We start from the raw sequence: 13,491 nt of genomic DNA on the forward strand, positions 1-13,491 counted from the left end.
GGTGGGCGGGGATCCCTGCTCTCCGGCCACCTCCCCAGCAGCCGGGCTCACTCAGGGACCCCAGTGAGCACCTCTGCACCACGAGGTTCTCTGCGGGTGCATCTGGACTGAGGAGCCCTCAGCGGCCGCTGCGCCCCTGTGCCCCCCTCCCTCCTGTGCGCACCTGCCATGGGCCCTGGGATCAGGCTCTCAGTTCACCCACTGCACCCCGCATCTGCCCCACTCGGGCCCCCTCCTTGGCCTGTGGACACCCCAACCCCACCTGCCCCACCTGGTGGACACACACCCAAGCCCAAGCCCCCGATGCCTGAGCCCCAGCATGCCCTGGCACCCACGCTCACACCCTGGCACCCACACTCATGCCCTGGCACCCACGCTCACGCCTGACTCCCCACAGCTCCTGTGCTGAGTGCCTGAAGTTTGACAAAGGCCCTTTCGGGAAGAACTGCAGCGCAGCGTGTCGGGACCTGCAGCTGTCGAACAACCCTGTGAAGGGCAGGACCTGCAAGGAGAGGGATTCAGAGGGCTGCTGGGTGACGTACATGCTGGAGCAGCAGGACGGGTGGGATCGCTACATCATCTATGTGGATGAGAGCCGAGGTGAGGCCACTGGGGTGCAGCGGGGACCGGCTCCAGAGCTCCGACTGTGGGGTCTCTGCAGAGGTGAGGGTGGTGCGGAAGGAGGGTCTCACCTCCAGTGGTGTGGGCCTAGCAGAGTGGGTGAGCCATGTGGGATGCCCTTGGTGGCATTGCAAGGAGGCCAGAGGCCAGTCTCCCCTACCCCGAGCAGCCTCCCTTTTCCATCCCCTCCTCACCTGACCCCACATCAAGCTGGGCAGCAGATGGCCTATTCCCCGGGGCACCGCTGCTCCACACGGGGCAGGCCCACCAGCATGCCACACTGCCGGGGCCGGGTCATCTCCCACTGGATGCCTCATGGGGCAAGGCTTGGAGTTGCAGGTCCCTAGGGGTGGCCTGAGGTCAGGCTGCTGAGTGAGGCTCCCCTGAGGGGACTGGGAGATCCTGGTGCTCGGCTCTCAGCCCTGGAGGGGCCCAGGGCCACCAGGCACTGCCATCCCCCAACACTCTCTGCTCGTCACTCATTCGGCTCCAGTCGGAACCAGGCCCAGCCCCACGGTGACCTTGGCGGCACTGACCCTGTCTTTTCAGGTCTCATGTTCCACAGGCTCCCGAGAGGCAGAGGGGCTGGGACTGGGGGGCCGCTGGCAGACTCCATCAGGCACGGCCAGCAGCCAGCCAGAACTCTTGCAGGACTGAGACCAGGGAGCTCCTCCCTCCCCAGGAGGGGACCCAAGGAAGGCAGTGGGGTGCTCTAAGCCTGTAGGTGACATGCCTGGGGCTCACAACCACACGTGAGCCTGGGGCTGCGGATCCCCCCCTGCCAGGGCAGGAACCCCTGCAGGCCACTTTGAGGGACAGACCTGGGTCACGTCTGGTTTGTGCAATCCCAGTCAAGTCACTTCACCTTTGAGGACAGGTGAAGGAAGGCAGGCCCCGCCCAGGAAAGACAGGACGGCAGGAGGGGCACGGGGAGTGAGGGTGCGGGTCAGGATGGCAGGAGGGGGCACGGGGAGTGAGGGTGCCGGTCAGGACAGCAGGAGGGGGCACGGGAAGTGAGGGTGCCGGTCAGGATGGCAGGAGGGGGCACGGGGAGTGAGGGTGCCAGGTCAGGCCAGGGACTGCCTGTCTGTCCCAGGGTCAGCAGCTGTGGGCCTGGCCCACTATGGCCACGGCCCCCATGCTCAGGAGGCGAGCACAGCTGCTGCGGGAGCCAGGACCTCACGCTGCTCATCCTGGTCCTGTCCTTGACGATCATAAATCACCTTCGCAGTAGGGGGAGCGAACGCCAGCAGGGACCCTGAGCCTTATTCTGAACTCTGATGTAGAACAGCGGGGTCCCTCACACTGTCTCCTACCTCCCAGTATTAGCGCTCTGCCCTGGCTGCCCAGTACTCTGGCCCTGCCTTCTTCTCTGTGAGCAGGGGTGGTGGCAATGGCCCTTAGATTTCATTTGGAACCATGGGGCCTGGCCTTGAATCCGGCAGGGGCTCGGCCAGGTTCTCACTGACCCCTGGCCGTGGTGATGGACGGTGAGCCAGGGCCCTGGGAACCTCCGTCTCTCTAAGTGCTGTGTTGTGCGGTGACCTCGGACCTGTGGGCACACACGGCCCAGTGAGATGGGGCTGGACTGATGCTCGGTGTGCTGCTTCTGCCTAGAGTGCGTGGCGGGCCCCAACATCGCCGCCATCGTCGGGGGCACTGTGGCAGGCATCGTGCTGATCGGCGTCCTCCTGCTGGTCATCTGGAAGGCCCTGACCCACCTGAGCGACCTCCAGGAGTACAGGCGTTTTGAGAAGGAGAAGCTCAAGTCCCAGTGGAACAACGTAAGTGGCCATCCTCGGGGGTCCCACGCAGAGGGGCGTGTACGTCCCACACTCTGCGACCTCCTGCTGCGGGAGGCCACGGACACCCACGCGTGGCTGCACCCCGGCCTCCCCGGGCAGCTTGTCCTCTGGGTGTCCGCCGCTGTGGGTGAGCTTGGCCGCTGGTGCTGGGACCCTGGGAGGGCTGCCCCACCTCTAGCTCTTCCTCAAAGCGACGGCTTCCATGTGGGGAGTGTCTTCAGGGATAAAGATTCTGCTCTGAAAACCTCCCACACCCACAAGCCTGTTTGCATTTCCCACCAGGATAATCCCCTTTTCAAGAGCGCCACCACGACGGTCATGAACCCTAAGTTTGCTGAGAGTTAGGAGCACTTGCTGAAGACAAGGCCGTCGGGCCCACCACGTCTGCCCCGTCACGCGGCCGAGACATGGCTTGCAACAGCTCTTGAGGATGTCACCAATTAACCAGAAATCCAGTTATTTTCTGCCCTCAAAATGACAGCCATGGCCAGCCAGGTGCTTCTAGGGGCTCATCAGGGGGTACAGCCCTGCTCTGACCTGCACAGTCCTTGCATGGAGACATGAGAAGGGAGGGCTTGAGGCTGCTGAGGTGAGGAGCATGTCTCCTGTGCAAGTCAGGACAGCAGTCTGGTTAAAGGTGGTGCCAATTTATTTACATTTAAACTTGTCAGGGTATAAAATGACATCCCATTCATTAAATTGTTAATCAATCACATGTATAGAAAAAAAATAAAACTTCAACACAGGCTGTCCATGGAAACTGGCCACTGTGTCTGCTGTGTTCCCCCGACTGGCAAGGTGGCCAGGCGCACGGGGCCCTGTCCTGCTTGCTGACCTTGGCCACACAGGCTGGCTTCAGACCGTAGGCAGGGCTCTGTTTTCCCTTTTCCTTCCTTACCTGCTGGTCTGTACAGAGCCCCACCCTGAGCCCCTGTCCCAAATCCTAGGTGCATTTCCAGAAATGGTGTGGTGGCCCCGCCAAGGAGGCACCTGTGGCAGAGCCTGGCCAGGGCAGAAGCAAAGCAGGAAAGTGAGTGTCTGTCTGCCCTCCCTTCCAGCAGTCTACACCTCCCCTTCAGCGGTCTACACCTCCCCTCCAGCGGTCTACACCTCCCCTCCAGCGGTCTACACCTCCCCTCCAGCGGTCTATACCTCCCCTCCAGCCATCTATACCTCCCCTCCAGCGGTCTACACCTCCCCTCCGGCCGTCTACACCTCCCCTCCAGCCGTCTACGCCTCCTCTCCAGTCGTCTACGCCTCCCCTCCAGCTGTCTACGCCTCCTCTCCAGCCGTCTACACCTCCTCCTCCACCCATCTACACCTCCTTTCCAGCCATCTATACCTCCTCTCCAGCCATCTACACCTCCCCTCTGGCTGTGTCTACATCTCCCCTACAGCTATGTCTGTACCTCCTCTCCGGCTGTGTCTATACCTCCCCTCCAGCTGTCCATACCTCCCTTCCAACTATGTCTACACCTCCCCTCTGGCTGTATCTACACTTCCCCTCTAGCTGTGCCTACACCTTTCCTCCCTCCAGCTGTCTGCACCTTCCCTCCAGCCATCTACACCTCCCCTCTAGTTGTCTACACCTCCCCTCCAGCCGTCTACACCTCCCCTCTGACTGCCTACACTTCCCCTCCAGCTGTGTCTACACCTTCCCTTCAGCCATCTACTCCTTCCCTCCAGCTGTCTACATCTCCCCGCTCAAGCTGTCTACACCTCTCCTCCAACTGTGTCTACACCTCCCCTCTGGCTGTCTACAGAGCCCCCTCTGCCTCCCACTGGGGTACTCAGAGGGGAGGGAGCCAGTACCGCTTTAGGGGAAGTATAGAAACAGCCCTGGGCTGTGCTAAAGCTGCTCACAGCCCCAGAGCAGAATTCAGCACTGAGCTCCACACAGACCCTGCCTGAGAGCTCTGGACACAAGCAGGCTGCCGGCCGTGGCTGCAGTTGGTGAACATCTCGGTGTTAGCACAGGAAGGCCCTTGTCCTGGGAAACCCCTCAGTTTGTCTGGGCAAGCCACACAACTGGCCACACTGCCAGGGGCCCTGCAGACCTGCAAATGGGCACATGTGGTCAGCATCTGCTTTAGGTCCCCTACTTTAAAATTCTAACTGTGGCCAGACACGGTGGTTCACGCCTGTAATCCCAGCACTTTGGGAGGCCAAGGTGGGAGGATTGGTTGAGCTTAGCAGTTCGAGGTCAGCCTGGAACCTGAGGCTGTTAAGTTAGCAGCTGCTGACTTAACAAGAGTCACACGGCACACCTGGTGACCCAGCTGCGAACAGTGAGACTTCATCTCTACTAAACATTAAAAAAAATTCGTAGTGTGGTGGCACGTACCTGTAGTTCCAGCTACTCGGGAGGCTGAGTTAGGAGGACGGCTTAGGCCTGGGAGTCGGGGGTTGCAGTGACCTGTGATTGCACCACTGCACTCTAGCCTGGGTGACAAAGAAAGATCCTAGCTTAAAAAAAAAAAAAAAAAGCAAACAAACAAAAAACAAACTTCTAACTGCGTGATAACCTTTTACCATACATGCCTGGGAGCCTTTACCTGGGCAGGTGCGAGGAGCTAGAAATGACCAGATGCTCCATCACTGCCCACTTCCCAGCTCAGGTGTCCTCCACCCAGCCTGCGCCTGGGGCTTTAAATGCCCCTTCCCTGCCGGAGAAGGGCTGCCGTGGCTGGTGTTCAGTGTTCCTCGGGGAGGCTGCTGTGCAGCCAGGTTGGAGACCCACTGGCCTCGAGCCCCAGTTCCCCAAGGCTGGCCTGGGCAGTAGAACAAGCCTTATCTAGGAGCCTGTCAGAGATGCATTCTCAGGCTGGCCCCAAACCAGCTAGTCAGCAGCGCTCCGGGTGGGCCCAGCAATCTGGGCTTTGTGGGTCCTCCAGGGATACCAATGCATGCTGTAGATTGAGAACCACTGGGCAAAGCTAGGAGATGGAGATCAAATTGTTGACATTGACTAGGCGCAGTGGCTCACGCCTGTAATCCCAGCACTTTGGGAGGCCGAGGTGAGCAGATCACGAGGTCAGGAGATCGAGACCACCCTGGCCAATGTGGTGAAACCCCATCTCTACTAAAAACACAAAAATTAGCTGGGCGCGGTGGCACAGGCCTGTAATCCCAGCTACTCGGGAGGCTGAGGCAGGATAATCGCTTGAACCCGGGAGGCAGAGGTTGTGGTGAGCTGAGACTGCGCCACTGCACTCCAGCCTGGACAACAAAGCTAGATTCCATCTCAAAAAAAAATAATTGTCGACATCAAGGAATGGTCTACAGGGGTGTGTGCAGTGTGGTGATGCCCTCTCAGGAAGGAGGGATGGGGGAGGGTGACCCCAGGTGACCAGGCAACCAGAGGGCCTGGCACAGAGCACGTCTGGCCGAGATCGGATACCAGCCCTGCACGAAACCCTCCTCACAGAGTTACTGAGAATTCCAAGTCAGGCTTTGGGCAGAATTGGAGCTGGGCACTGACCAGGGTGTAGCAGGCACCATCACCCGCCTCACTGCAGCTCCTAACTTAACAAGAGTCACCCGGCACACAGACCACCTGCTCCCCTGTTGTTCCTGGAGGTGGAATCTCTGAGCATGGACCTTGTAAGCGAAGAATTGCTTCGGTGTTTTCCACACCGTAAATTCCAGCAAAACAGCCGATGCCAACCGGTCTGAAGGCCCCCACCAAGGAACTGACTCAGCTCAGGAATGTGCTTTCTTCATCCCCCATCCCGTGATTTCACCCCTCATACTCACCAATCAGTGATCTCCATGCTTCAGAACCCATCACCTGCCCAGATCCCTGAAAAACACCATCCCCAAGCCCCTCAGGAGGCGGGTTTGAGGTTTCCTCCCATCTCCTCGCTTGGCTGCCCCATGCGTCTTAGCCTTTCTCTGCGGCAACTCCCTCTGTTTCGGTGGGTTGGTATATCACTGTGCAGTGGGCAATAGGCCCTGAGCCAGGGTCCTAGGACACACGTGCCCCTGCTCGAGATCCATCTCAGTGATTGCAGCAAGGGCCTGGATCACCCCCCCCCCCGATGTGCCTCTAGCAAGACAGATGCCCTCAATCCACTTTGTGGTTTTTCTGACATCATTTTCCTGCCAGTTTTCAGGTCTTTTTGACATTCCAACCTTGTTCCAGGGAACTGAGGGGAGCTCCTGAGACATGGGAAAGAAGCACAGACTCCAAGGGTGAGCCCCCAGTCCACGTACAGCTCTCCTTCTTACTGCCTGCCTGACCTGGAACAAGCTGTGTTTTGTCTTGTGGAGGGATCACTAAAGCCTGGCCCTGGGAGGATGCAGAGAGGCTGGCACAGGAAGTACTTTGAGAATCGTAACTGCTTGCAAGGGATGGGCAACCGGAACTGTCTGTGCCTTGGTCAAGGACAAATTCCTGAGCACAAGAGACCCCACATGGCACAGACCAGCTCTGAAGCCATGAAGCTGCCCCCGTGTGCAGCCTTACAGGAGTCCTCCCACATACCAGGAGTGCAGGTTCCGCATCATTGCTTAGTCCTGTCATGGGACATGGGCTCTGGCCTGTGGGCACAGCCCTCTCTCCCTCCCTCTATGCCTCGCCCCAGACCCTGCTGACTGCTGCCTGTCCAAGGGCTCCCACAGACCGAGGCTCCACACGGTCTAGCCCCTTCCAAAGTGGGTCCCAAGTCTGGGACCTTCGGGTGCTCTCCTTGTTCTCCCCAGTGTTAAGCATCTGGTGGTTTAACATGCTGCCAGAAGGTTCACTCCTTCTATGCAGCCTCTCTGGAAGTAACTCTTTCACCCACTAAGGAATGTACTCGTAATGACCAAAAAAGCACAGACACTTAACCACCAAATAAAAACTCTGGTGGAAATCCCCAGCAGGTGACTCCAATATGCACAATTGGGTGGGGGCCTGGAATTTCCCCTCTCTGGCCCCAGCCCACTGTGGCTATCTGTGCCTGTGGACAGTCCTTTCCATGGCCCTGGGGCTCAGCTGTCATTTCTCCTAAGTTGGTACCATTGTGATTCTATCAGTTTAATTCTGTAAACATCTTTCTTTTTTTTTTATTTTTTATTTTTATTTTTTGTTGAGACGGAGTCTTGCTCTGTCGCCCGGGCTGGAGTGCAGTGGCCGGATCTCAGCTCACTGCAAGCTCCGCCTCCCGGGTTTACGCCATTCTCCTGCCTCAGCCTCCCGAGTAGCTGGGACTACAGGCGCCCGCCACCTCGCCCGGCTAGTTTTTTTTATTTTTAGTAGAGACGGGGTTTCACCGTGTTAGCCAGGATGGTCTCGATCTCCTGACCTCGTGATCCGCCCGTCTCGGCCTCCCAAAGTGCTGGGATTACAGGCTTGAGCCACCGCGCCTGGCTAATTCTGTAAACATCTTTCTTCATGGAAAGACATATGCACTTTTAATTCCAGACTGCTCTAAGTAATCATTCTGTTTCTCTAAAGAGTCATTATGGTGGTACTTCCTGTACAATGTGCCGTTGGGTCATTCCTCTGAGCTTGAAGCTCTCTGACAATTGAATATGTATCTTTGGATTCCAGACATGTTAAATTACACAATGCCCCCCATTTCCTCTTTTTAAATCTTGACTTCTATGTGGTTAAAACAGGAACTTGGGTTATACCACGTATTTTTTGAACTTCTGCATTGTTAAATTGTTCCAAAACTTAGCTATATTTTAAAATGCCATTGTGGATGGCACTGTTTAAAATGTGGTGGTATTCACTGAGTTTCGGTTAATGTTTACATGTCCTTACATGTTTAATGTCCTTCAAATACCATTAAATTAGCTTTGTGTGGTTGTATTGTTAGGATGGAAAAAAAAAAGGTTGCTTCAGGGGCATGGTTCTAAACTAGATTTTTGTTTATTCTGTTTCTGCAAATTGATTTTTTTTGTTTGTTTGTTTGAGACGTAGTCTCACTCTGTCACCCAGGCTGGAGTGCAGTGGTGCGATTTCAGTTCACTGCAACCTCTGCCTCCTAGGTTCAAGAGATTCTCCTGCCTTGGCCTCCTGAGTAGCTGAGACTACATGTGTGCACCACCAAATCCGGCTAATTTTTGGATTTTTAGTAGAGACAGGGTTTCACCATGTTGGCCATGCTGGTCTCCTGACCTCAAGTGATCCATCTGCCTTGGCCTCGCACTGTTGGGATTACAAGCATGAGCCACCACACCCGGTCTGCAGATGGATTTTTAAACATCTTTGATACAATAGAAGATCCCAATGAAGATGTAAAGTCTTCAAACTGGAAGACATGGGTCAAAGACAGTTTGCTGTCACTAAGGACCCTTTGCAGCCACTTTATCCCTTTATGCTGAGCCCAAGCAAACAGGACAAACATAAAAAATGATTGTAATTTCTAGAATAAGTTAACGTTTTTTGTCACTAAAGTTTGCCAAGATCCCAACCAGCTATTTAGCCAGTTGGTTAGAGGAGGTTTTGGCTCTGAAATGTTGGTTTATGTGGGTTTCTTATCAGCCATGAATTTAGTGATGTCATTTGGTTTATCTGGGATATAGACACAGCTTTCAGTTTTATGATAGCACAGGTTACCCTCGAGCTGCAGTGAGTATGTCTAAAGCCACATGGTTTTATAATACAGATTTTCTCAGGTAAGTTTGTCATTTAATAATGAGATACCCATCTGGCTATAACTTAAGGCCTTTTGTGTATAACTGGTAAGGGCCTTCACATGTCAAGTAACACCTTCGATACCCAGTTATGGAAGAAAGACGGAAGCTAAATGATGATACCAGTGGAATACAGAATGAATCTGACAAGACTATAGATGAGGAATATTGGTAAGTGTGAAATGGTATGACATATTTGACCTTGTGACCGGGCACAACCCAAAGAACACTGTCCTAGCTGTCCCAGGGTATCACTTTCCAGTACAACAATCCATTTAGGAAGCACAGCTTTCTTTTTTTTTTTGAGACAGGGTCTCACTCTGTCACTAGGCTGGAGTGCAGTGGCACAATCTCGGCTCACTGCAACCTCTGCTTCCCGGATTCAAGCAATTCTCCTGCCTCAGCCACCCGAGTAGCTAGGATTACAGGCGCACACCACCACGCCTGGCTAATTTTTATATTTGTAGTAGAGATGGGGTTTCACCATGTTGGCCAGGCTGGTCTTGAACTCCTAACCTCAGGTGATCCACCCGCCTTGGCCTCCCAAAGTGGTAGGATTACAGGAGTGAGCCATCGTGCCCAGCTGAGGCTCAGATTTCTTTAGATGGGAGATGTGAATTCAAGAGTCATCTTCTAATGTTGCGGTGAAGAATGGTCAGAAGTTCCTGATAAGGTCCACAGCTGGTTGCAGAGACTTTTTAAAAATGTCATTTCCAATAGACAAAATCTCCTGGTTGAAGTCTGTGGTCCTTCAAATTTTTGTTTCCCGGGAGCTCACTGTGAAAAGATTATTTTTGTCAATTATAATTTTTTGTTAATTATTTTGCAAGGGCACTGCAATAGCTGAATATGTCTCCCTTTAATATCATAGATGTACAATTCCTTGGAGATAATTTCATGGGTCTGCCTAATTTCGAACAGAGATAACTGGTGTTTACCTAAAGGTGTCGACCTCAGATTAAGCAGAACCAACAGAAGAACTTCTGACCAAGGAATTGAAAAAGGCTTGGTTAATTTTGCCAATTGAGTTTTGATTATTCCATTGGTGCATTTCACTAGCCCAGATGACTGGGCGTGGTAAGCGCAATGGAAATGCTGGAGGATAGGCCAAAGTTTACATACCGATTGAATCATCCACCCCGTGAAGTGAGTTCCTCTGTTGCTACAAGTTCCTCTGTTGCTGTTGAATTCCCCGGATTGCAATACGTTTTTCTACAGCAATTTTACTCACTGCTGAGGCCACTGCTCTTCTGCATGGAAATGCCTCTGCCCAGTGAGAAAAACACATAAATCATTACCAGAACTTATTTGTATGTTTCTGAGGGTGGCAACAGCATGGAATCTAATGATCATACCTCACAAGGGCCTCAGGTGAAGGGAAATGTCCTTATAATGGTTTTCCTGGATTATATTTTAGGCAACTGTGGCAATGACTGTCTATTTCGATCTTTGTGTTTGTTGAAAGTGAAAAGTTCCTCTTCAAAGTTTCCCTTCTTGTTAAAGAATAAATCATAAGTGCTAAAAATAATAGTTTCTTTTAAAAACTAACTTCCTTCAAGCCTCCTGGCTTTGTGCTAATAACTCTTTTTAAGCCCTGTCCTATGTGGCTGTTAAACATGCTCACAGGCATGTAGTACATTCTATGTCCCTGAACCTTAAGCAAGGTATCTGTGCTGGACCTGTTCACAGGCATGCTCCAGCTAGCAGCCTATGCCCCTTCCCTATTTGGCATAAGCAACTTCCTCTTTCATCTTTCCATAACTTTTACCTACTGAGAAAAGTTTTAAACTGTTAGCCAATCAGGTTTTAGTTTAGATTGTGAGGTCTGGCTCCAGCCAATGGAGACAGAACACAGCAGCAGGGACAAACTACGTCAGGGATAAAAATTGCTTCCCTCATTTTTTCAGGTGTGCTTTCACCATTGTTCCATCTGCGATGAGCACCCTTTCTGCAGAAAGTAAAAATGGCCTTGCTGAGAGGATTAAATTTATGTTCGAGTGCTGTTTCTTTGCAGCACTGGGGAACAAGCATTCTGTTTCTAAACAAACATTTTTACATATAACAGTGCTTTAGGAACCCCTAAAGCATCTCCACCACTTTCATGTATTATACAAATAATAATGGAAGGTTATAATTTGTACATCCCAAAGGCGGAGCATTGGCAAGGTCACGTTTGATCATTTCGAATGTTGGTGGATTTTCTTCTGCCGACCACAAAGTCCTGGCATGTCCTGTTTTAAGAGCGCATATAAGGACTGAGCTTTAAAGAAAAGTTTGGAATCCAATTTCTACAACATCCTGCCAGTCTCCCAAACCCTTTTGTTTATTGGTGGTTGGTGGTGGAAAGCTAAAATTCCTTTCAGTCTATCTAGATTAATAGAAAGTCCTTCTTTAGATAAGTGGCCCAAGTACTTTGTTTTTTATAAAACTGAAGTTTTTCTTTAGAAATTCTATGTCCCCTTAGTACTGTTGTAATGAATGTATCCCATCTTCTATTAAAACTTGCTTATCTGCTGAGCAGAGGAGTAAACTGCCTATGTATTATAATTAAAAAAAAATTTTTTTTAAGAACAAGTCAAAAGACCAGGCCCAGTGCCTCAGGCCTGTAATTCCAACACGTTGAGAGGCCGAAGTGGGTGAATCACCTGGGGTAGGGAGTTCGAGACCAGCCTGACCAACATGGAGAAACTCTGTCTCCACTAAAAATACAAAATTAGCCAGGTGTGGTGGCGCATGCCTGTAATCCCAGCTACTCGGGAGGCTGAAGCAGGAGAATCGTTTGAACCCAGGAGGCAGAAGTTGCAGTGAGCCGAGGTGGCACCATTGTACTCTAGCCTGGACAACAAGAGTGAAACTCCATACAACAAAAAAGAGCAAGTCAGCATCTAAAAGAACAGTTTTGTGTCAGTTGGGCTCTCAGTGTGGCCCTGGGCATAGCTGCCTGTGTGTGTCGTCTGCCTTCCCAAGTAAAGACAAAGAGAAATCAATACTTTCATCCACAGAACTACTAAAGGATGTGCTACAAAAGTCCACTACAGTAGAAGACTTTGATCAGGGTAGCCAAGAGGATTCTTCCAGTATCAGTGGAAGACTCTGACCATATTTGATCAAGTACTGCCTTTAGTAGGTTTTGTAATTCTTCATTATTCAATAATTCAGTGTCTTCTAGGGCAATATGGATTGCAAATGGCTTAGATTTTGAAACTTTTTTATGTCTAGTAACTCAGATTTCTCATCTAATTCTAAATACGTTGTCCCCCTTCGGGAGAAAAAAATGTGAGTATTATAATTCTAAGAAGTCTCTTTTTATAAGATGGATGGTAGCTGATAGAACTAGAAGGAAAATGTGAGTCCCTTGTAAAGGACTTAGTTGAAAAGTTATAGGCTGAGATTTACTTGCCATTACAGGAGTATTAGTGATACCTACCCTTTGAATTTTTTTGACTCCAAGGAATGGAACCTTGTAACAAGGTGGAATTTATTACAGACAATGCGGCTGCTGTATCAGCAAGAGCTTATGTCAGCAATGAGAACTTGTGTTAATTATCTAAAATAATTTTTATGGCCCGGCGCAGTGGCTCACGCCTGTAATCCCAGCACTTTGGGAGGCTGAGGCAGGAGAATCACAAGGTCAGGAGTTCGAGACCAGCCTGGCCAATATGGTGAAACCCCGTCTCTACTAAAAATACAAAAATTAGCCAGGCATGGTGGTACATGCCTGTGGTCCCAGCTGCTTGGGAGGCTGAGGCAGAGGAGTCGCTTGAACCTGGGAGGCAGAGGTTGCGGTAAGTCAAGATTGCATCATTGCACTCCAGCCTGGGAAACAGAGTGAGACTCAATCTCAAAAAAAAAAAAAAAAAAATTCCCAAAGTAGAGCCAGGGTCACACACTCAGGTATTTAAATTCTCTGGAAAAACCAGTAGGGTCCTGGTGAGCATCAAGAAATTCCTTGATTATACTTTTAAGTTCTACCTTTGACCACAACTGATGAACTGGGGCATGTAGTTGTCCCCTATCAGACACTGGCTGTTTGAGAAATGGCCTCAGAACAGGAGGAGGAGGAGGAGGAGGAAGAAAGGTGGGTCTGGGCGGGGTAGTGCATTCAGACAACATAGGATAAAGAGAAGGAGTTGAGGGAGGAGGGGGAGAAATTTCAGTAGCCTTTTTAAATTCAGAAATTATTTTAGATAATTTTTGTTTTTCTCTCATAAAGAAATACCTTTATTAGAACTTCTTTTGGATGCTTCCAAATACCATAAAAAATAACTCCCAAAGATTCTGTGTGATCCTAGAGCCAGCGTTTTCCAATTGAGCAAACAAGTAAATGAGCTTGGTATTCCAAGTGTACCCGGCTTTGGTCACTGAAATTGTTTTTTCTCAAGTTATGTGAGACCATTTTTCTAAATATGACAAGAGGTGGCGCCATAAGCACTGCGCA

At 51.2% G+C, this 13,491-nt stretch overlaps 1 protein-coding gene across 4 annotated transcripts in view; it reads left to right on the forward strand.

Moving 5' to 3' along the window:
• The window catches only part of ITGB2 (integrin subunit beta 2), a 48,874-nt gene extending 45,688 nt beyond the window's left edge, over nucleotides 1-3,186 (forward strand). For all 4 annotated transcript variants that reach the window (XM_010360153.2, XM_010360152.2, XM_030915586.1 and 1 more), the window contains exons 14-16: nucleotides 398-600; nucleotides 2,239-2,405; nucleotides 2,709-3,186. In XM_010360153.2, coding sequence (XP_010358455.2) covers nucleotides 398-600; nucleotides 2,239-2,405; nucleotides 2,709-2,771 — 433 coding nt within the window. In that variant the 3' untranslated portion in view covers nucleotides 2,772-3,186. The remainder of the gene's footprint in view (nucleotides 1-397; nucleotides 601-2,238; nucleotides 2,406-2,708) is intronic.
• Nucleotides 3,187-13,491: the final 10,305 nt, after the last annotated feature.

Source organism: Rhinopithecus roxellana, chromosome 13 (genome assembly GCF_007565055.1).
Source record: "Rhinopithecus roxellana isolate Shanxi Qingling chromosome 13, ASM756505v1, whole genome shotgun sequence".
In the NCBI taxonomy this organism is placed as follows: domain Eukaryota; kingdom Metazoa; phylum Chordata; class Mammalia; order Primates; family Cercopithecidae; genus Rhinopithecus; species Rhinopithecus roxellana.